Source organism: Neodiprion lecontei, chromosome 3 (assembly GCF_021901455.1).
Source record: "Neodiprion lecontei isolate iyNeoLeco1 chromosome 3, iyNeoLeco1.1, whole genome shotgun sequence".
Taxonomy (NCBI): Eukaryota; Metazoa; Arthropoda; class Insecta; order Hymenoptera; family Diprionidae; genus Neodiprion; species Neodiprion lecontei.
In genome coordinates, this window is record NC_060262.1 from 36,168,197 (window position 1) to 36,191,649 (window position 23,453).

The 23,453-nt window shown below is 35.8% G+C and overlaps 4 protein-coding genes and 1 long non-coding RNA gene across 7 annotated transcripts; 2 read left to right on the forward strand and 3 right to left on the reverse strand.

Annotated features, from left to right (window-relative positions):
• Positions 1-598: 598 nt before the first annotated feature.
• LOC107217458 (polycomb protein Sfmbt) lies at positions 599-12,900 on the reverse strand. Its single transcript, XM_015654991.2, has 10 exons — positions 12,628-12,900; positions 11,034-11,302; positions 10,682-10,910; positions 9,606-9,805; positions 9,033-9,236; positions 8,516-8,780; positions 5,377-6,113; positions 4,907-5,162; positions 4,254-4,600; positions 599-3,858 (listed from the first exon to the last, which is right to left on the reverse strand). The coding sequence occupies exons 1-10, from the start codon at positions 12,647-12,649 to the stop codon at positions 3,529-3,531; spliced, it is 2,859 nt and encodes a 952-aa protein (XP_015510477.1). The 5' UTR covers positions 12,650-12,900; the 3' UTR covers positions 599-3,528.
• Positions 12,489-15,083, forward strand: LOC107217464 (serine hydrolase-like protein). 3 transcript variants are annotated; one of them, XM_046734207.1, is made up of 2 exons: positions 12,489-12,609; positions 13,872-15,083. In XM_046734207.1, exon 2 carries the CDS (start codon positions 13,874-13,876, stop codon positions 14,753-14,755), a length of 882 nt encoding a protein of 293 aa, XP_046590163.1. In that variant the 5' UTR covers positions 12,489-12,609; positions 13,872-13,873; the 3' UTR covers positions 14,756-15,083. The 3 variants fall into 3 exon arrangements, with proteins under 3 accessions (XP_046590163.1, XP_015510485.2, XP_015510486.2); XM_015654999.2 differs by lacking the exon at positions 12,489-12,609 and adding an exon at positions 13,030-13,629; XM_015655000.2 differs by lacking the exon at positions 12,489-12,609 and adding an exon at positions 13,030-13,378.
• A 111-nt stretch (positions 15,084-15,194) lies between these two features.
• On the reverse strand, positions 15,195-18,494 carry LOC107217463 (protein arginine N-methyltransferase 9). The gene is made up of 8 exons (XM_015654998.2): positions 18,375-18,494; positions 18,031-18,204; positions 17,783-17,909; positions 17,307-17,708; positions 16,188-17,189; positions 15,969-16,113; positions 15,791-15,886; positions 15,195-15,583 (listed from the first exon to the last, which is right to left on the reverse strand). Exons 2-8 carry the CDS (start codon positions 18,191-18,193, stop codon positions 15,239-15,241), a joined length of 2,280 nt encoding a protein of 759 aa, XP_015510484.2. The 5' UTR covers positions 18,194-18,204; positions 18,375-18,494; the 3' UTR covers positions 15,195-15,238.
• LOC124293387 lies at positions 18,470-19,753 on the forward strand. The gene is made up of 2 exons (XR_006903335.1): positions 18,470-18,588; positions 18,713-19,753. It is a non-coding gene; the product is annotated as an uncharacterized LOC124293387 (long non-coding RNA).
• On the reverse strand, positions 18,889-23,410 carry LOC107217455 (E3 ubiquitin-protein ligase RNF14). Its single transcript, XM_015654986.2, has 5 exons — positions 23,197-23,410; positions 22,065-23,000; positions 21,653-21,881; positions 21,397-21,569; positions 18,889-21,154 (listed from the first exon to the last, which is right to left on the reverse strand). The coding sequence occupies exons 1-5, from the start codon at positions 23,197-23,199 to the stop codon at positions 20,891-20,893; spliced, it is 1,605 nt and encodes a 534-aa protein (XP_015510472.1). The 5' UTR covers positions 23,200-23,410; the 3' UTR covers positions 18,889-20,890.
• Positions 23,411-23,453: the final 43 nt, after the last annotated feature.

Sequence of the window (23,453 nt, forward strand, 5' to 3'; positions counted from 1 at the left end):
ACTCGGAGGGGTACGACCGAGAGGAATCGATAACGGTCGAAATCTCACCTTTTAGCCTTTATTGCGGAATAAAATGTTAGCGCAAAAAACGAATAAATGAATACAATATTAGCGAACATTAGCTCGAAACGTTTTTCTTTTTTCTCCGTTCATCTTCATCGATGTCAACGGGCTAGATCTTTATCGTAATATTAATGATCAAAGTCTTGTAGGATAAAAATGTCTGCATTCACCAGCTGAACACTAGATGCTTGCGGACGCACTCGTGTACAAAAGGACCCACGCGGTCGCTGGTGTGGTGCGACATACCGAATGGAACGCTTTGAGCTGATTACGGCGAATCGATAACCTACTGAACAAGTTTTTCCGTTTTAATTAGTGCATCGTTATAAAATTCATAACGTTAATCGTTCCCCTCGAACCATGCTTGGCGTTGTTCCGACTGTCTCGCGATTTCCTTCTCAGGGAACTTGCATTTTCGGGCTCGTTACGTGAATCAGGCAGACTATTGACATCTAGCGGTAGTTTTTGGTACTAGTCGAAGGACACTTCTAATATAATCTGATTGTGAAAAAAAATGGAGGGACGTTCAACTTAATTTTTAGACAAGACCCCTTTATCGTTATTTGCAAATATCTTTATAATACAAGTGTAAAACATTCATTATTCATAAATTTTCTCTTCACTTAATATAAAAGAAAATATTCGACGAGACAAACTTACAAATAAAAATAGAGGCCCTAGATTTTCATTCGAATCTCGTATTGATAAATACTGTATCTTATCTACCACGATGTAATATTTGTTATGTTTAGAAATAAAAATAATGCTAATAAAATTATCACTTTCGGGTAAATTAAATACGACTTAATTAACGACGTTATTATAGTATCCTATATATCATGTATACTGCAACGTGTGTTGACCCATTACACCAAATTATGTTCATCGGTTAGTGACATATAGAAAAAAAATTGTAGTAAGATTAACTGCTGAATCGAATCACTTTTTGATGAGAAAACTTCAATCGTCGTAAAGTTTTAATATTTAACTTAATTCCCTGTACCGAAACTATTACCCACTGACATTGCTTGAACTATTTTTTGAAACAATGGAATGGCACAAGTATTAATCACAAGGTGAGGAAATTTTTTATCCATACAAAATGGCAGGAGATGAATCGATTGCCAAACTAATCCCAAGCCAGTACCGTACCATGAAATATATCTTCGGTGTCCGGATGGAAAAAAACATTGTCAAACATTGCCAGGAAGCTTGACGAAGCAGGAACTAGAACCGAGCCAAAAACATTTATTCGGTCACCAGTCCGAATATTGGTATTTTAATTAAAAACATTAATTTCAATTCTCGCGTCGTTTATATGAATGCATCTGCCAATGTTCGACTATTATTGAATTATTATCACGAGTTAGTGATAAACCGTTACCTTGCAAACTAAGCCTAGTCCAATGGGTCAACAATCTTCATATTTTGCATCTACAAATAATTCGTCAACAATCTCTTTGCAAATTCGTTAATGGTATATAACTCATTTCTCAAAGAACAGTCCCTTACCACAAGGACATTATTGAACATAAATAAATAATAGAAATGCCATTCTCGATTTGACGTATTAAATTAGTATTTGTAGATGCAAGGGGAGAGAGGGGGACCTAGATTTAAATTTATAATATTCAAATCGACTGGTTTCATTCACTGTACCGGTGAGTAAGCTATATTTACTGCTCTAGATGCCAGGTAAACGCATGCGCCATTACACAATCACTTATCACCATTTTACCAGCCACTTTTGAAAATTCGCATCTTATTCAAACTTTTTATGCTTCAAGTATTTATACAGACAAACAAGTGCTGAGAAATGTAATCACCTACATGATATTAGGTATCGGCAAACAAAAATGCATTTTCTTTTCATTCAGTGATGTACGTACATACAACATGGCTGATGCATCTTCCTGATATGGAGTGCGTTAAACAATGGATTTACACGTTGCGGCCGCATTGGATAATGAGAATTACTACCAGCCAAATACTGTTCGAGTGCAGCATTGGCAAACCACAAATTTGTAGATGAGTAATATGCATTTAAGCAGGAATGTATTTCACGTTTATGTATAATTAAAAGCTGTTCGTAATATTGACTCCCAGTTTTGGGTTTGGCCATTTTTTGGAATTAGTTCTCAGTATTAAATTCATTCTAACTAGGCTAATGGTTCGTACTTGTTTAGCACAATCTATGTTGACGTAATTTATTCTAAGATGTAGCAAATGTAATTAAAAAGCAGAATTGCTTTTTATACCCAGTGTGGATACATAGGTAATTTAAACAAAATAGGGGAAAGTTGAGCAAGCTTTAGTCAAACTGTGGTTTAGATGTTACATTTTGACAGTGGCCTGTCACGACATCCTAAATATCCCTTACTTCTGTCAAGTGAGATAAAAGAATCTTCTCAGATTTCTGAAAAAAATCTTATTGCATGTATGTCACAAACTACAAAGGATTTTACTTTACTTATGTGTAATGTAAGTCTGGTCTAAAATATAGGTATGCACGACTTGCACAGTAGAGATAAGTTAAGTAGGGCAAGAGCAGCGATAGGTTGCGGGGCAACATTGTCACCGACTATTTGTATTAACTGATTATCGCTTATTTTTGTATATATTTACCATTTGTGTAAACTACTACGAAATTATTCATTAATTCTCGTAACGCCACGTGTGACAAAGTTGTCCCACATACACTACTCTAACTGTAGTTGCCCTATTTCTATAGGTATTACATGTCGAATTTTTCTCAAATATTATGAATTGTGAAAATTTGTACTCAACAAAGTCATCTCTAATTAAGAATTTGTCGCTTCTATAAAATTACTTTTTTCCTTGTTGACTAAAATTTCAGAACATTAAATACTACATCAACGGTATTAGGCTTGTTCGAATCTTCCCTACAAATTTGTAGATACGTGTGACGTTTTACGAATCATACTTGTAATTATAGTATTTTAATTTCGTTTACCTTGTCATGCTAATCTTGCGGATTTTAAATGTTTTGTGATGTCTTCTGTACTGTTAAGATTCAACATGCTCGTTTATGACTTCTCAGCGTTTATACTTTGCATCAGAATTGAGCAATAATTGTAAGTATGATGAAAGCACATACGAGAATTCGGAGAGTGCTAGCAGATATAGAACTTGAATCAGATTATAGCAAAAGCCGTTTAAGTACAGTGAAGAATTTTATCCAGTCATTGATAAGAATCTCCTATAATTGGTGTAGCGTTTGTGTTTGCATGAATTCATACTGAGAACCACGAACAAATTAATTTTGCATATTTCACTGCTAAATTAAGATTTCCGTGTTTGTAAAAATCATTATCACCATAAATTTGCAAATCATATCGAGTTACTGTGCATGGAACAAATTGTTTTCTCAGTTGCCTACTTTGTAAATCCATGTTTATCCTAAACTAATAATCTTATCGAAGATAAGCTATTATCCTAGCTTTGTTATAATAATTTTTTCAGTCCTAGTTTTAACCGTTCCTGAGCTGGATTCACTTTGATTTTCAATTGTTGAATAAGATCAAATATCTTCAGGGAAGGCCCAACTTTAAAACCAGTTAGATCTATAATTTGATCTTTAGTCAAGGTGAGCAATGCATTTCCATCTATTTTACGCTTACTAAAATTGTCACAATAGGTGGCACAATCATTGACACGAAGGAACTGCGCAACGTCGAAAACATTCCATTCAGCAGGCACCAAATCACCGAAATCTGAATTCTTTTGTAGACCATCCGCTAACCGAGGAATAAATTTATTATTCGCTGAAGTTACCTGCAAATAAGAGCAAGGCTGTTAGTATTAGTACAGAGAATAGATGATCAGATGTAGTATCAAGATGGTCAACGATTATCGACAAAAATAGCACTATTTGGGACTCAAGTATTCACCTACATGTTAGTTGCTATCAGTTTGAAAATTACCTATCGTTACCTTATGTTATTTGATCAGAACCATGAATAATAGATCGATTTTCTTTTTCAAAAGGAAAAACACGGTGAATCGATGATCAAAAGCCTTTTAAACCAAAATACGGCGAGGATTATGAAATTGTGGGCTATTGTGCGTACAATACAATACTATATATCGACAAAAAAAAATGATACAACGAATAGAAAGAACTTGATTTAGGTATGACACAAATGATATAACAGCATCCCAAAGCTCACGTTAATATAAGATGTAGCAGTTCTCCCCTTGGGTGGAATCAAATTTTGGGCCTCACTACGTGTTTCACTTTCAGCATGTCCTTGGCCAGTAGTAGGACTTGGCAGTGTTTGGTCAGGTCCGGCCGGTTCCTGTGCTGTTTCTGGCTCTCTGCCTCCCTCTTCCGGCAAACTTTCTAATTCGCGTTCTCTCTCAATTTTAGTACCTTGTGCCGGTTGTGGTTCTCTCTCACGATCACGACTTTCCATTCTACTACTTTGCCGGGGTAAAATACTTTTGGCACATGCCACCTTACCCCCTTTCTTCGGTTTTCGTTTACTTTTACGTTTAAGGCCTCTCGGTGATTTTACTGTGGATAATACATGTAATTCATAAGTGTAAAAGAACCTTATAAAATCTTGAGCTGAAAGAACTGACTTAGTTTGCAATGAGTGCAATTTTTTTTTTTTTTGCAACTACACGTTTCTAAAAATTTACTTAACTTAATATTTTATCATATTTGAAGAAACAAAGGAAAAAAACGAGATTTATCGTGAACTTGTTAATCTGTTGAAATACTCTCCCTACACTCCAGAATATCTAAATTAAATAACTTTGAATTGCACACACTTCAACTTTTTGTTAAGATAAGCTTTTCAACAAATAATCAATTTACCAGTAGGACTAGTGTTTTTGCCAAGCAAACGGGGCCCTTCTAGCTTATGGTCGACGAGGTCACACCACCCGACAGGGTAAATGTCCGGACTATGACAATCGAGCCATTGATCATACTCATCCTCCCATCCATCAAAGTGTACCCTTAATAGCCTGCCAATTACCCTAGTGATTGTAGCTACGCACACCAATCGAGGATCCATTAAATCAGCAGCTTCTAGTCGCATTCCTTCAATGAATCCATGCTGTGGAATTTCCTGTTCAAAATAAATATTAGGTATTAGGTTGAAGTATGCAATTTTCTGTCCTACGACAAAAATCACGAACCAAAAGCTACAACTGGTACAACATTACACATTACGAAAATTATGTAATCACAGACTAATCTAAATTAAACAATTAATATGACTCACGTATAAACACACATTTAGCATACATGCCAATATTGCTTTACTAAAAGTATAAGCTTACCCTATTGAAAAGTTGAACAGGTGCAGGGATATTATTAGTTTCAGCCAGGTATGCATCCCAGGTGAACGAAGTTGGATCGTACCCTTTTGGAGGTGTTAGCGGTAATCCATGTTGTGCGCAAAAACCAATTGGGAAAATACAAGGTGAACACGAGTGATAACAGAACCAATCTGCGCCGCTGGCGTCTTCGTCATAACTGTCAATTCTAATCATGATGTAATCTTCCTTTAATACTTGCATCACAGTAGCTGCACAGATAGCAGAAAGATTGAGAGGATCGATAGCCTCGATTTTCATCCCTTCACGAAACGTGTAACCTTGATGTGAATGATGATTCTTTTGTGCCAAAAAATAGCTGTCTGTTGCATCATCTTCGCACAATTGATCTAGCGAAACACGCTCCAAGTAGTCCGAGTACGCATCCAGAGTTTGTCCTACTTTCTTTGCCCATCCGACAGGATGAATCAGAGGTGAGTCTTCGTGGCACCAAAATCCGTTATCTTCCGGAGAAGAGTCGTAGTATCTGACGTGTAAACGTTTTCCTATAATTTTTTGCACTGTCGCAACTTTTACTTGTGAAATTCTATTCTTGTCCACCACTTCTAAATGAAGTCCACATCGGAATCGAGATTTCATACTATCGTTAACCTTGTTGTAAAAGTTAGTTGGCAGTGTTCTAGCGCCAGTTAATCGCCTCATTAGGAAATCCTTCCAATCTTTGTACTTGTTTGCTATTGCTGTAAAAGTAAATACGAGTCAGTTGGTATAAACTAGTTAAAGCATGCCGGTCCTACTTTACAAATAGTATAAGAACTCTGACATAACATAAAGATGTATTTTAAAACTCCGCTGGAGTAAATTCGAAGCGTCAAATTGATAGCAGCTACGTTTGTATGCTCTGGTCCAGTCGACACAGTACTGAAAATAGTGTTATATCCAGTGCCATACGTTTTCCCAATTTATTGCTTCTGCTTGCTAACTCTCCCACGTTTCTTATATTAACACTATAGTCTGTATCCTACCCTATCTCCATCCAGCCTCAGACCACTTGCTTAGCTCAGCTAATTGCTTTCCTCACTACTCTGAATTCTCACACCTTTTCTGCATCCATCAGCTTTGTCTCTAGCTTCACTCGTATTTCTACTTTCATTGTCTCTCAAGACACACTCCTGATCTTTTACGCATTTTCAATTATAAACAATAAACTATTCAATATTGTTAAACAAACTACATTCGTCAAACAGTATCATTTATCAGTACCCTACCAACGTCTTCATCGAATCCAGACCATATTACATTATAACCACCCTTCAGGCGTATCCAGACTTTAAGCGGGAAAGAACCCAAACAAATAATATCAACATTCCATAAAGGACATAACAGGAGAAATCTCTCATTACTGAAATTCTTCCAGTTTTTTTTTCGTTGGCAGATGGTGTTGCGGTTGCCAAAACCCTTGGCTGCTAGCTACTGGAGAACCTAAGTGGCAGCAACCAGTGCAGTTTATGAGTATGGTATGAAGTGACTATAAGCTTACTCAAGTGTACTAATTAAATGAATGGGCATGCGAAGAAAAGGACTGTCACATTCGAGAAGAATTATTTCGTATGATCCAAAATACGGTACGTAGTCTGCAAATATTTGACTAATGTTCGACGTGTTGAATATTTCTAAAACTTTTATCCATACAGCTGTATAGCCGGTTCCATTATATAATTTTGTAACAAATTTTATACAAGTACGGCATCACAGTACTCCAACGTCAAGGTGGGAAGCGCTTTGAGTGATGAACCAGGAATATCAATCTGTTTATTAGGACTTATTAGGAAAAAAATTGATTTTGCAACAATATTTGTAACTTCACAAAATTAAAAGAATTTTTATAATGTTCCATCAAATTATATACTTTAGAATTATATGCTTCTGTGTTAGAATCGAATACTATCTATAATCATCAGACGACGTCCTATTATAAAACTTAGAATATATAATACGTATTTTCTTGCAATGTGTATTGTGTAGGGTGGTTCTTATTTTACTCATGTCGGAATTTCTTCACGCTCACCCCCTTAAAAGTAATCAACATATATAGAAGAAAATTTAGCTAAATCTCCAAATTTATCCGATAACTCCAACACGCCCCGTCAAGCAGTCGAATTTTTATATGGAAAAATGCATGCATTTGAATTGTTTTATGCTTGGCGGGGGATGTTAGAATTATTGAAAAAATTTGGAGATTTGGCCAAATTTTCTTTTATATATGTTGATTACTTTTGGGGGGTGAGCGCGAAGAAATTCCGACAGGACCAAAATAAGAACCACCCTAGTATTACGAGAATGAACAACAACTGTTTTGCATTTTGTAAATCCACTTAATAACGAACGTGGAGGGTCTTCACCTAAGATAGCGCCATCAAAACGTTAAATTTATTAAGAATTATATTACAACCTGAGGCCAGTTATGAAGTTTATACCCTCCATAATACCCCGCGGTTCAGTTTCAAACTAATCGACCGTACTGCCCTCTATTGGGGAGTGATGTACTGCACAAGATATCAAAACAGATTCGAGTTTGAATTGTTGAATCGTACGGTACAAAAATACAACTATGCAGAGCTATGTCGGTACCACAAAGGTCGGTATCACGAAGGTCGGTACAAATTTCTCTTGCCCTACGTCGATCAGAAATGTTGGTGAAAGTTCAAGTTCTCAAACGGATCAATTCTGTGGAAGAAACTTGTCAAAAAGCATGTGCATTATCATAGGGAGCTAAGGAGTGCCTGGCTAGAGAAAAATGCATGATCAAATTCAGACATTACATCAATATGAGAAATAACTACTTATAGAAAGTACTTGTATAAAATATTCTTTGGAAAAGGATTGTTAATCACTTGGCTTTGTGATGAGTGAATTAACTCCTGACAGTGTAATTACGATTTGGATACTGATATAATAAATTTTCAAACTCGTTTATAAATGTCCAAACTTTTTGTAAATAAATAGGCACAAGAGTACGAGAGAATTAAACACTGATCAATAATATCTTCGAAGTTATCAACTATTACTATCCCAATTACTTGAGTGCAATATAATAGATATGTATAAGTGGTAGTGGATATTTAGAACTCTATTCACTTACTGTTTGGTGGTATTAAGGGCTTCCCAATGGTCGCACACCAGCCCACAGGGTGGATATCGTTTGAGCACAGCGAAACCCAGAAGTCTTTGTCTGCGTTGTGACCAAACCCCTCGTACCTTAGCAGTGCTCTGTATCCAGAGATACGAAGCACAGTTGCGACCCAAAAGGAATCTGGAAATGCTTCACAAACTTCATCACAATCCGTATTTTCCACTTCAACTTTCATCCCAACTGTTATATTATCCCATATTTCGGATATTGGCGCCTAGAAATATCAATTTCAAACAGATTACACAACTGTAGGTCAGAACACATTTATGATACAAGTTTGATGTATAATTCATTGAACGTGCTCACAATTTAGATAACCAAATTTAGCAAAAACTAATCAATGTCACGACAAAATCATACAACCCTAGAGAAAAATTGCTAAACGAAAAAAAATTTCTCGATTTTTGAGTTTTATACAAAATATTAAATGTTGCAATGGGCATAGGATTGAATGAAATCGGCATACATGCTTAAAACAGGAAACCGGTGCAGCGCAAAATCCAGGCTCAGTGAGTTGTTGGGTCCAATCGTAAGAACCTGCCATTTCAGCCGTGCGTTTTCTCCTCACTGGAAGATCTTCTGGCATTGCAGGTTCTGCGACTACTTTGTCTTTTTCCACCTCAGCTTTCGAGTAGTCACTCGATTCCTTGTCATCTTCATCAGCAATCGTCTAAAAGTTAATAACATATTTAAATGTTGTAAGATGGTGGTGATGCATACTCTGAGAGTGATTAAAAAAAAGTAGAAATGTGAAAAAGATTGAAACCTAAGTGCTTTATATAGGTATCATATGAAAATACCAATATTGTGTGTCTCTAAAGGTCTGGTTGAATTATTGATATTTAAGCGGGGAAAGTGTTGAAAAATTCTTAAGTTAATCGCAAAGGGGGTGAAACATTTGTAGTTGCCGATAGCTGGGATAACAGAAATCTTTGAATACAAGAGTTGGCTGTGGTAAGAAAAATGTAAATTGTGAAATCTAGTATTGAATACATAATCTAGCGATCATAAGAAAAATTGCAGTTAATAAGTAACCAACCTCGTTAGGAATGGCTTTTACATCCTCTGGTGAAGCAGGGTTACTTGAAGTGCGTTGTTGTGGATGTGACGGACTGTAAGTAGAATCAGCTGTAGGGGCAGTATGCTCTGAAGATCGGGCGCATGCTCTACTGCAAAACCGACGCTCCTTGGTGTAGAACGCGTGCTTCACACCAATTGCACCACATTTTTCACACACAGCTATGATAAAAGTTGAATTTATATTTTTTTTAGTCATTAGAATTGTTTGTGTTTGAATAGTAAGTATATTTCAATCATTGCAAAGAAAATATTTCGCTATTTAAGAAACTCTTGCCACTAGTATTACATTTCTCATGGACGATTTCACTTGAAAATTGCAAGTATGAAGGATCGTAATTCTGATCAAATCCAATTGAACAATTTCTATATGATATCATTAATCAGAAGTATAAAAATACAAGATGGACTTGAGATGTTTGGTTCTGAATAGGGAAGAGAATGAGTGCCTGGAATAACAGGGAATTGATGAAAGAATTTATATCGAGTAAGTGTGTAAACGAATATAAAGATAGAAAGAAAAGTGTCCAGTTACAGTGTGGAGATTCATAATAACAGGAAAAAGCGATGATAGTAGACAAGGAGATGCGTGGCAAATAGCCTAGACATAAAGAGACTGAATCCACAATTATCTCCTGCATCTTAATTATACGTGATTGAAACATATACATATATTGAGAAATATATCTTCACGTTGAAGTATGTGCTTTTCGTTAGCTTCGCCATAACATTTTCACGTGCTTATTCATCGAGCATCAATTTTCGTATTTCAGTTAATTCATTTGCCCTGATCGAAAACCAGTAAATAAAATAGAGAAATAAAACCCAAACGTTGTCGATTAACCATTTTTTCTTTTCTTTCGTATTTTTTAAAATTTAGGTGAAGTACATCACAGAAGTTATTTAAATAGCGCAGTCTTATAATTTGTGTGCAGATACTTTTCTTTTTTTAAGATATGGTATCTTTTTCAAGCTTCAACTGTAATGCATACCTGCTAGACGTGATTATAAAATATATTTCTTATAAGAATGACTTACCAATGCCATCCTTACGGATAGGTATAAAGTTCAAATCTGTATGTGGCTGATAAGCAATTGGAGTCTTTAGGACCAAGCCTGGATGTTTTATAGGTTTGATCTTGCGGTTTCGATTGTCTTGGGTCTGCGTAGCTGCATTTGTGACCACCTGTTCACGATCTCCATCAGCCATGTAATCCTCTATAGTCATGTACTCGCTCATCTCTGGCCCAGTTTGCGGGTCATATTCCTACACAATATTTTTAAACAAATTGACTGCATGTACAAACGTTGTTCATCAAAAAAATTGATATGATCTAAAATCAATAATCAGAGAATGGTCTTCTACGACGGGAGATATGAAATAACTTACATTTTGTATTTCTTGAGTATCCACAGCCTCCATCGCTTCGTCAGGTTCTGAGCATTCGGCAGTAAACTGTGGGGCCAAATATCGCACCATAGTAGGCGGGCCCATGTGATGATTACGCAGATCGTCAAAAGAATGAGATCCATGAGAGAAAAAAGGGCTTTCTGGTTGGCGCGGGTCTAGCATCAACTCATGTGTTGGCTCCCCATGCATCATCATGTCACTCATCCATACCATCCCCAGCTCTGGCATCCCAGGGATGGATGTATATACTGGATATAGAGAACGTTAAGCTTATTAGACGTATGTATCAGTATCATTATCGCAATATCAGTGAATGGGTAAATAGACATAGAACCATAAATATAATTCTAATGATATTGATATATAGAGCTAATGCGTATTATTTACAGTAACAGGAGCAGTAGTTATCATTGAATGAGCATCGCTCTAATTTAAAAGAGCATATTGTCCATTGCAATGCATTGATTATACACGTCGTATATGACGATGGACCGAAAAAAAATTGAACCAGCACGTGACTTCTTAGTCCATGAATATCGTCATTATTCAACACTTCTGACAGAATCAAGTTTCATTATGATGATAGCTACTATCAAGCAAAGCAGATGAATGGATGGATATATCTGATCCACTCTGGCTTGAATAACTAGGTGGCTCATTACTCAATAGTTAATGCTTTGTTTTACAAAGTAGAAGTCAGATTTAAGATCTTAAATGTGCTACTATGTCAAGTCGCATTGAAAAATCTCAGAAGTATTTTACCGCTGACGAACACAATTACATTATTTTTATGTAAGCTTAATCAAGCTACCTGCTATGGTCACGGCAATCCAATATATGAAGCATTTGGTACTGCTTTAAAAAGAGAGCATGACACGCTACAGTGACAATTTTGTGCAAAGTTATCAATCGAAACAATTGTGACGAATACATGAAACATAAGAGAGCTCGGACAGGGACGTAACACACAATTGATATGATCTCTACGTTAGAGTAAAAAATGTTGTTTCCGAGAAGTATTGGGAATGGATTTAAAAAAATACATCATTTTCGATGTACTTATTATGTAGAAATGAAAATTGATCAGAGTTATACAGATAAGTGTTCCATTCATCATAAATAGTCCATACCACATCGAGAGCGCCTTTGCTTCGGCGGTACGAACCCAAAGACCTAGGAAAACTTTGGAAGAGTATTTAGTGCGTGCAGATAAAAACGTGTATTGTTAAGATATGAATAATACTATATTACGTGATTTTTCATATGTGATATAATGCATTCAAGCACATAGAAACGGCGATGTGGAGTGCAGAGGGAGCAGGAAGGGGGATGGGGGCGAGCAAGGGAAACTAGCGGCTGTAAATTAATTACGCTCCTGAAACCGACGCCTGGCGCCCGAAAGCCTGCGTTTATTTAACCTTTTTACATACGTTACCTTCGACCCGAATGATGTCCTTGAAAAACTTGGGAGAGAATCTAAAAAAAGGAGGTCTTATCCGTGCAGTAAAACATTCAACTACGACTATCTGAAAGTTATGGGGAAAATTGAGAAAAGGTAAAGATATATACAAACCATTGGAGGCCTGCATGTCCATGACAAAGGGTTTCGGAGGGTTTATTTGGAGATTTCGACCCGGTATTACCGCAATCTGTGTTTCTCGCGCAGTGGGTACTCCATCCCGATCGACACGAAGAACATTATCATCGAAATTTTCACCCGTAAACCGAGATTCACTTAAAAAAATTGTGTTTTACGCGACATCACCGAACAATAGCGAAAAACATTCGTGGTAGGCCTATTCGCTTCATCCCCACCATCGCAATCGCCCTCCTTAAACCCCAGGGCCGTACCATACGATTCTTCACTTCCCGTTGGAATCCCTTGGGCTGCTGTATCTATCTACTTCACACCAAATCACCGACGGACAAACTGCACACGTCCCATTTTTGTCCAATATCTAACTACGCATACCTTATGCATCAGTGTGTAGGCCTTGCGTAGATATAACGCTGGTTCCTCGGCCAAGTTCAAAGATCAATTGTCACTGCTGTAAATCTACCAATTCGTCAAATAATTGCCACGTAATTGTGGTTAACGCAATGAAAGATAATTTTCCTGCCAGTAATTGATGGCATTTTTACGTAGCGTGTCAGGATCATATCAGGATACCGAAATTAATTTGAATGCGAAAAACAAACGATAAACAGTTGCTGAACTTTCAATCCAAGGACCAAGGACGACTTGTATAATTATTGTCAATTACCTGTTTTCACCTCTCACTTGTTATGAGACCTGCATGCCTGACTAGCTGTATCAGTCCTAAGTTAAGACCGTTTGTATAAGGTCCTAAGTATCAACAAATGCATGTACAATTGACGAATAGAAAACCGTTTGCTCATAAATAATAAACAGATTTGTAGTTATGCGTGTGGTATATATTCAGTTCATTGATAGCCAAGCACGTTGAGTATCTTATCTCTGATTGACCTTTAAGTGTTGCCATTCTAAGGCCAAATAAAAACTGATAATCAGTAACTAAAAATTTTGAGTGTAACTGGTAACTCAACAATCAAGGTGATTTAACCGTTAGGCCAAACAATTTGTTTTGTATTATAATCATATACTCACAGCATTGTATCACCCGTTCATCGTGTTACCTTTGTCTTGTTTTATGTCGTTGCTTTATGCCAAATAACAGTATTACATCTTGTAGGAGTTGTCATTTCATCCTCTTGGAAGAATGGTGAAATCTTCACAAATATGCACTTACTTTGAAGTTCACCATTTTGTGTCAAGTTTTCCATTTTTATTCACAGATATGTCACCCGAGGAACTACGTCTTCCAATGCCATGGGGTCACATAGCAGCCAAGGCATGGGGTTCACCTAATGGCAAGCCTGTTTTGATGGTTCATGGTCTTCTGGACAATGCAGGATCATTTGATCGCCTGATTCCATTTCTACCATTCGATTATTACTTTGTCTGCATTGATTTACCGGGCCATGGATTATCGTCACACTTCCCTGCAGGGTTACCCCTGGATTATTTAAATCACGTTTTAGCTCTTCGCAGAGTCTTAGATAGTCTTAAATGGAGCAATTGTATCTATATAGGTCATAGTTTAGGCGCTACTATGGGACTGATGTTCACCTCAATTTATCCTGAGAGAGTAAAGAAAATTTTATGTTTTGACGCAGTTACTGCTACGCCAATTACAAACAATAGACTAATTCCCCACATTCGAAAGGTACATGACAATATTTTGAGCATTGAAGGGAAAGAAAAGACTATGAAAGTATATACAGAGGACGAAGTGATGTACATGCTCATGTATACAAGATTCTTTGCTCTAAATTTTGCTGCTGCTGAAGCTTTGATGAAGCGATCTGTTACCAAAATTGGTGATAAATACAAGTTGAACCGCGACGTACGACTCAACGCCGGCTTGTTTCCGGTATTTAATTCTGATCAACACTTGAGTTTACTTGAGAAACTCAAATCACCTGCGACAGTCATTGCCGCAACAGCAACAATGGCTACAGCTCATTATGAAAAAATGTTATGGCTTAGTTCAGATAGGTTGATGAAATCACACAGGTTTCTAATAGTTGAAGGTAATCATGACGTACACAATAATCACCCTGAGAAAGTTGCTTCTCACGTATGCCAATTTTTGAGTGATCTTAAGAGCAATTTGTGATCTACGTAGCTCTTAGTTAATCTCAATTCACATGGAAACATGTACGATTTGATTAAAAATAAACAAAAAAATAATCTATATTAATTTAAATTCTGTTTCTATTACGTTTCTACACGTCAAAATCAATTTAGGGTATGGATTATAAATTACTTAAAAGTATGATTGTAATATATTGTGTAGTCAAATTAAAGGAAAAATGTAATTTAAAATGTAATAAGCTTTTTTGCTCTCTTGACGATTAAAATATACAGTAAAAGTAGGTGAATGGTAAATATGTGGTGGGAATCATTGGAGGAAATTCTAATAAACTTGATAAATGCAAAACTTATTGATGTACTTTTTTTTTACCAGATTCAACAGAATTGTATTTTACATCAATTCTAAGATTTTATGAAGTAAAATTAACAAAGCTTTGTGGAGTGATGTAATATGATTGAAAGTGATAGCAAACTCTTCTATTGAATAAATCAATTTCATTACTCGTTAAGATGTCACTAAGGTGACTCTGACTAGTCCATTCATTTGATATACCTTGAATGTGATTTCTTTATCCTGCAAAACAAGCTCTCGCAGATGATCTTCTAAAACAACTGCTGTGTGATTCATAAATGAATCACATCTTCTGGTGCTGTGTATATGTTCTGGTGCGAGTTGAATTTCATACCAACAGATCAAAGCATTTGGAATAGCTCGTTCTGGTACTGATATCTTGCCAAAATTAACTAAAGATTCGTTGGTCTCGGAATCGTCTAGCTGAGTCAAAGTTACTGCGTTCGTTGACGGTCTGCATTCATACATACTTGAGTTGAGATCAAAAACCTGATTTATCTGCAACATCAGGTCAAAGTTGTTAGCAACCAATCACAAGTCATATGAAGCATATTTCTCAGTTCAAGGATTGTCATGTTTTAATTTGTCTTGCAACTGGTTAGCAAATTGTGAAATATCACAAATGAAAGAAAGCTTAGAGAATAGTATTCAAGCCATCCTGAAAAGTACCTCATACAATTAAAGAGAGATTAAATCATCACCAACCTCAAATTCGTTAATACATTCTGCGACAAAAAAATATCTCCCATCATTACTAGCACTATGAATTGTCGAACCAGGTTCATTTTTACTGTCTGCACTCTGAAAAGATGTATGTAATCAAAGTTATGCTAGACTACAGCTTCATATTTCACTGTCAGCTATTAGAGAAACTTTAACTTACCATGTCATATTTACTGTTCCTCAAATGTCCCTGAACATTTTTGTCGTTAACTCTGACCATTTTGGGTAAATCAGTAGAATACACTAGTTGACCCATTAAAAAGATTTTCTGTTGTAGTATGAAACCAGCGTTATTTAAAAAGTAACTATAAAATAAAGCACGCTTAATTAATTAGCAATTACCGTGCAGTTATTCAGTAATTATTTAGAATCAGCTTACTCAAGGAAATCGTGGTAGTTTTGCTGGTCCCGATCCTTCAATTCTCCTTTGGCATCAAAGTTATGAATTAGAATGGCATCAATTTTGTTGTTAATTTCACTGTAATTCGATATCGGTTCAATTAGTGAAGTGATCCCACTGTCGGTTGCTACTTTGTGTAAAACAGTTTGCAATGCTAGTGAATTTGCTTCACAGTAGAGCTTTTCACAGTTCCTATTTTCCTTCAATAAAGTCAGTCCGTAAACAGGAAATGGTGAAGTATCTAGGACGTATTTAATGGGTTCATTTTTTTGATGTTTTGCAATTCTCACTAATGATATCACATAATCGAAGTCATTCAAGAAAGTAATCACTTCTTTTGGAAGACGGAAAATGGGTTCCATTTTTGGTGTCGTATCTGTAACTAATTTGTACGAACAGTTGAGTTTTCCGTTCAAAATTTCAGCCGAAATTTCCACGTGATCACGTTGCTTGCAAATCCTAGGAATAGCTGGAAAAATAGCTTGCTGCCAGCAAGATTTCCCTTGTGATGAATTAAGTGTTATGTCTTCGTCTATATTCAATTTGAACCATGCTACCAAACCATCAATGATCCCATCGTATCTACATTTTACATTGACCATTCCTTTTTCACCATCTCCACTGAATGTTCTTAGTACCGATAAATCGTTGAAATTGACCTTTACTATTTCTTTCGGTTCAGTAACATAATTAACGTTGACATTTTCTAAATTCTCAGTATCATAGAATTCGTCGTCAACCAGGACAGATACGTTATCAAAATTTAAAAAACTTGGGTGATCAGACTTGTTGAATAATATTGTTGATCTAGACCGAATATGTTCAGACTCGACTGCAGCTACATAAAGCGTAGCTCCTAAGGGAATGACCATCCCTAAATTGTTTCCAACAAAGAGATTTTCATGTGCATCTATTAGTGTCGGTATCACACACTCCCCAAATAAACCAGCATCAAAAGTTTCTGTGATTATCAAATTTACCCTGAAACAGACCATGTAATATCCACATTTTATGATGCGTTAAAAAATGTGACAGTAAGGTAAAAGAATAACATTTAAAATATTCTGTAGAACATAAATAATGGTAATTTAAATTGACCTATTAGGTATATCCTGTGGGATGCACAAATTCTCTGAAGACTTGGGGAACAATTTTATATCATCGGCATTGTTTCTACTGAATACATTTCTTGCAACGTTTCCCATAACAGGTGAACATTCGCAGGCATATATTTCTTTTGCACCTGCCTCGTGCGCATACAAGCTCAACAGGCCAGTGCCAGTTCCTATGTCCAAGACAACGTCATAACCTTGAGCTATGCGCTTTTGAATTGCTCTTCTGAATCCTCTATTTCTAGCCGTGTCATTCAACATTGGAAAATGCCATCTGTCTACAGCCATACTGAAAGCATTCTGAAGGTTTCTTTCGGCGGGTAGAAAATTTGAATCCACTTGAAGCGCAAGTTTTAAATACTGAATGGCTTCTATTGGATTATTATTTCTAAAATGGCAAAATTAACAATTATCAATAAGCTAAGAACATACATAATACAAGAACCATGTGTGGTGTACTACCTAAGAAGATGAGCAGCAAAATTATTCAGCATACGTGTATTATTTGGATAAATATTTAGCGAATGTTTGTAACAGGTCACAGCATCTTCAATTCTATTCCCCAACTCTAACTGCATTCCCCACTCGCCTGCAAGGAAATATCAGTAATATTATTACCAAAATTTGAAGGAATGAGTCTTAATAAATCAATAACTATACAATTTGGATAGGAGGAAGAGAAATATTGAGTATACCTTGAAATAACTTACACAAAACGTCAGTGAACAATTTTTCCACTTCTGATCTCTTCGCTGGACATAATTCTGCAACTACTGTGTAATAAGCATAGGCTCTCCCAACATTTCCACATGCATCCTGTTCCTGAGCCTTTTCCAGTGCTTTTTCAACAATTTCCCTTATTTCCACATCCATCCTGTGGTGTGCTGTAATAAATATTGCACCATATTGGATAATCATTACAACTGTAAAACTGCTCACTGTCAGGGTGCATAATCGAGACCAGAAAAAAAATTCAAAGTGATCAGTGATTATAATTGAAGAGTGAAAGAGAAACATTTATAACATCCAAAATTAACAATCAATCGAATCATACTTCTCTCATTGATGTAATTGGGGTGGAATAATTCTTGAAAATATGTGAATCAGTAGAGTGGATCGACTTTTACGCCGAAACCAGATTGGGTATTTTCATTATATGACCCCTTGATATGACCTGCAGCGAATGAAGGACAGATTTATGTTTACAATCTCGTTCTGTCAAGCGGCATTGACATTCAAGGTTATGTTTCCGTCTCCGGCAATCAATTGTAAGTTTATAACACAAAAATACAAGGATACATAAATAATTAGGGACTATAATCTTCTCCACATCGCACTGGTTTACACACGACGTACGATTTGTGATATGTATCCTCTGTCCAAATTCCCTAGCTTCTCAATCCTTCTGGTCATGGAAGAAGGATTACATTTCACCACACTTCTGGTTAATGGCTTAAGGAGACAAGAGAAAAAGCATTCGATACTTTAGAAATAGCCAATATTCGATTGGCACTAATTCATGGATAGGATTTTAGAGGTTTTTTTTTTTTACAAGTAAGTTTTGTGACTGAGATGTTAGATCGTAAATTTTATTAGCATATAAATCCAGGGGTGTGTATACATTTTAATTGAAATTTAGAAAAAGAGTACAACTAGGGTAAATTTTCATACAAATATTTGAGTCTGCATTAGGCAATTTGGAGAATTTACATTTTCAATCGCACCAATCAATATCATTAATATGTATGAACTACATTATTTTATGTACACATAAGTTGGCTACAAATTTTGAATTTTGGAATCCATTGAGAAGCAATATTAGGCATAGATAAACGGTCACTGTATTCTCTGAATACTTCGTGTATCTAAGGAACAATACAACAATCGTAACAATGTGATAATTACTTACAATTTCGTAAGATTAATATGACTTTCATATAAATATTAACATTTTCATCGTAGATTTAATAAATTACAAACTGTTCAACAACGACAAAATTCGAATCCAAAACAGCATTATTTACATTTAATCTAACAGAATTAATAGTTTGTGAAAAAATAAAAAATCCTCAATCTCGCATTGACCTACAATAAATATAGGAGAAAAAAAAACAAGAATGATTTAACTAAACAGTTGTACATCCATGCATGGATAGATTAATTTTTTGCAGTATAAGTAATGTTCAACATATCATTTGTTTCTTACTTTATTCATGTCTAGCATGTAGAAATCTGAATTGCTTGTTAAACTCGTAATGTTTTCTAACCGCACAGTGGTATTTAATTTGTTACTACATACCTATTGTAAATTTACCACTTATCTAATTCACTGCAGTTGCATAATTCACGGGGAAATGGAGACGTGCATCAATTATCAAGCAGTGAACCAAATGAATCGCAAAGCACCGATCATGTAGGCACGTTGCATATGATGCGCAGACTGAAAATAGCTAACAAACGATACATGGTACGTACATTGATATTATGATCACTGTATCGCGTATCGTTTCATCACTATTTGCAGTCTGTGATTTTCTAAGATTTGAAGAGGACTGTCTGACTGATGGATCAATTATAGAATGATCTAGTAAGCAGTTACATTCTTTCACATTAGCTGGTTACTGGATCATGTTACAGATAATATGGAATTTACAAAATGTACTGATACCTCCCAAAGTTTCGTGAATGGGCTAACGTCCTAATTAATTTATAATCGGAATGATTTTAAATATTGCACATCATTTCATCACATTTTGGATCAAAGTATTGAAAATGTTTTCCCAAATCCAGTTAATGTAGTTGACTCACCGAACAGCTATGAAAATGAAGATGAACCGTCTTCTAATTTAATTATGAATCAATTAGATCAATTTGTTGGAATGAATAGACCAGATGAATTTATAACATATGGCCGCCATTGGTTCATTAAAGTTGAGAATGATGACAAAGGTATGATCATGTCGTAGGGTGCCAAAAGACTTCAACTTTTTAGCTTCCATATAAATGATTTTGGTTGACCGGTTCGAAATAGCCCTGTTATACCCCTGATGGAGCCCAACAATTCAGAACTGCAAGTTACAACTACAATTGAACAAATCGTACAGCCCAGTGGCCTAGGAAACTTGTAAGACGAAAATTGCGAAAACAAATTTTTGAATCATTTCAGTCTCCAATTACCAAGAATCGATGAGCTCTGCAACATTCATAAACCGAAAAGTCCAACCGTAAAAAGGAAACCCGCAAAATATAACTTTTGATGATAATCCTCAGTTCCTCAGTTGGTACTTAAAATCCTCAATTTTGCATTGGCCAGCAATGAAAGTGAAAAAAAACAAGACCAATGTAACAAAACAGTTATACATGCATGCATAGCTACATTATATCTTCTGCAAATAAAAGAAGCCATAAAAGTACGGTGTGATGTAATTATACACATAATTACACTTTCGAAATTTTGCCAAAATTTTTGATTGTGTAAGCTTTTGGTTGCTATACTGGTTTTCAATTTGCTTTTAAAAAAATAATGAGCCCAAAATCATCTCCACGGTAAAAGTAATTTGGCCTACACAGTTACCAATCGCCTCCAACCATGAATGCATCTTCATCAGAGTCTTCATCATTCGAGTCAACATCTAGATACAACGCAGGTAAGTCTATATCATCTTCGTCATCATCTTCTTCTTGAATAACACCGTGAAAAAGCATGTTGTAGCATTTGGACTGTGGATTGCGGAAATGTACATAAGGTGTATCTGCCCGCAAACGCATTCCGCACAGCCAACAAAAATATGTATTGCATCTCCAGCATACCATCTTGTTGCAACCATCGGATTTCTAAACAAAATTTGAAAGCACATTATTATTTTTCGTGAATAAACTATAACATGTGAATAATATGCATAAGGTGAATAACATAAGGAAAAATTTTTCATCCCTGAACTAAATCTAGAGCTTTTAGAGAAATGCTTTTTTGAAATTCTCTATTCGTTTTCGTTAACACGGAAAGTTTACAATTTGCTTCAGTGTTCTAGATTTGTTACAACGCTGAAATTCATATTTAGTTAATCAAAGAATACCTCAATTGCAGCATTGCAGTGCGGACAATTCCGGCTATACGTGTTTATCCAAGTTTCCGACATGGTGTTCTCAACCAGTGCTTGTAATTGTTTCTTCCCATAACGCTGTTCGAGTTGGATCTTCTTATCATCAGGTGCGTTTTGATACTCTGTCACAAGTTTTTGTTTTTCAGCTGCGGATGATATTACTTGTATTAATAATAATCATGTGCTTTATTTCACTCCAACTTTTTTTTGCCTTAAGCTTTCGAATTACCTGACTTGAATTTGCATGGTTCGATTCCATGGTAAACCATTTTGCAATAAATACAAAAAGCGTACTGACAAGCAGGACAGTTTGCCATTCTATCATTTGGCTCGCGACTAACAGGATATTGACAATGGGGGCGTGGACAATAAACAATATCGGTCATTGTGTCTAATGTCACGCTTAGCAGAGTGGCGTCGTATTTCGCAAATAATTCTTGACTGACTAAATCCTTGACCTGTATGAGATAAAAAAATGAATGCATAAAAATTAAAATTGTTACATTATTCGATATGATGATAATGACGGAAGGATCAATTTTGAGGTAGTTGATGTTTGACAAACATTGCCAAACAATTTTCACGTGATCGCTGCAATGATTGTGGTAATTCTAGCAATTTAGAACATGTTACCAACTTACTTGCCCTGGAGTTGCTTCGGACGAGCATTTTTCTTCTGGACAGCTAATATTCTTGACATTTCCATCTTGAATCCTAATTTCCAAGTAGGTAAGAATACATTCTTTACAAAAGACATGAAAGCAGGGTACAAATTGTGTACAATGTTCACCCAATTTATCTAAGAAGCAAATTTTACATGTATAAAAGTTTCTCTTGAATTCAGTTTGCTTGCGTTTTGAGTCATAATCGATCAACATTTGCACTGGATTTCTACTGATTGACTGGTCTGAAACAGCTCGTTCATCGGCGAACTTTTTAGTCTTCTGTTTCCTCCCACGTCTTCTTGCAGGATGTTTTTCGTTGATTGTTTTTCTAACCCTTGGCTTTGTCAGGATTTGGTTACACTTAACTTCTTTGCTTTTCGAATCTTTCTTAATCTCTTCATCACCATCTTTAAATTTGTTCGTATCTTCCGCATTCTGAGTCTTCTCTAGGGCCATTTTATAACAAGTATAACTATAGTCGATTGCTAGGCTTGCTTCTATGTTTAAAAATTCCAACGTTTCATCTTTCAAGAATGCCATCCATGTAAAGAGGATTTCAAGCCCTTTGTTTTCTTCCCACAACTTATCCAATTTCTTACACAATTTAGCAATAGCGTATTGACTTAACCATGATGAGACAAGGGTAAATTTCGGCGGGGATTCTGAAGGATAATTAGATGGCAGTGTAATAAATAACGACATTGGGGGTAAATGAGCTATCGGTACGCTTTGTACAGGCTCATCAGGAAATCTGCTGTCTTTGTAAGTGAAGGAATACTCCGGAGGAATAGTTACGTAAGCTTTTAAGGTACATTCATACTGTTCGTTCTCCTTGTGATATGAAAATTCTTCTTTGTTATAGATGCTTTCTAGGGCAACAATTTCATCTTTTTGCTTCTCGTTGTCAGTTGACTGAAAATAAAATATTGTTAATCAATTAAAAAATCAAAACAAATCCTATTTCGCATAAGTAAATTGTTCGTTACTATATATCATTTATGTCATAAACTTCGGAGAACAGATTTTTCTTTCGTATTGAAATAATATTGTATGTATTTTTATAGGTTACGTTTAGTAAATAAAGTGCGATAAAGTTTATAAAATTTACCATTTTCTTCGCAGGTGAGGGTTGAATAACAAGATTTTTTCTGAAGAATAAGGTTATTCGATTTTTGTTTGAAATTTTTTAAATATATGACGAAAAAATTTTATTCCTGCGTACGGTTTCCTACAAGACTATGTTCCTGCTGGACAAAAATCCGAAACAGTGAAGGTCAGTGCAGCCGGAACATGAAGAAAACAGCTGTTTTTCCGTACCAGGAAGTACAAAATACAATTATGGCAGTTATCGATTAAAATCGAAGT

What these genes read in the sequence shown, in the direction of transcription:
- LOC107217458 (XM_015654991.2), bottom strand. Translation starts at nt 12,649, where the DNA reads ATGGACATGCAGGCCTCCAATG. An exon ending in TATCCGTAAGGATGGCATTG is followed by an intron (nt 9,806 to 10,681) that starts GTAAGTCATTCT and finishes CTTTTATCATAG; the next exon opens with CTGTGTGTGAAAAATGTGGT. An exon ending in TAAAAGCCATTCCTAACGAG is followed by an intron (nt 9,237 to 9,605) that starts GTTGGTTACTTA and finishes ATTAACTTTTAG; the next exon opens with ACGATTGCTGATGAAGATGA.
- LOC107217464 (XM_046734207.1), top strand. Translation starts at nt 13,874, where the DNA reads ATGTCACCCGAGGAACTACGTCTTCCAATGCCATGGGGTCACATAGCA.
- LOC107217463 (XM_015654998.2), bottom strand. Translation starts at nt 18,193, where the DNA reads ATGGATGTGGAAATAAGGGAAATTGTTGAAAAAGCACTGGAAAAGGCT. An exon ending in TTTGCTGCTCATCTTCTTAG is followed by an intron (nt 17,709 to 17,782) that starts GTAGTACACCAC and finishes TTGCCATTTTAG; the next exon opens with AAATAATAATCCAATAGAAG. An exon ending in GGAACAGTAAATATGACATG is followed by an intron (nt 15,887 to 15,968) that starts GTAAGTTAAAGT and finishes ACATCTTTTCAG; the next exon opens with AGTGCAGACAGTAAAAATGA.
- LOC107217455 (XM_015654986.2), bottom strand. An exon ending in ACCATGCAAATTCAAGTCAG is followed by an intron (nt 21,570 to 21,652) that starts GTAATTCGAAAG and finishes TATCATCCGCAG; the next exon opens with CTGAAAAACAAAAACTTGTG. An exon ending in ACTGCAATGCTGCAATTGAG is followed by an intron (nt 21,155 to 21,396) that starts GTATTCTTTGAT and finishes AATTTTGTTTAG; the next exon opens with AAATCCGATGGTTGCAACAA.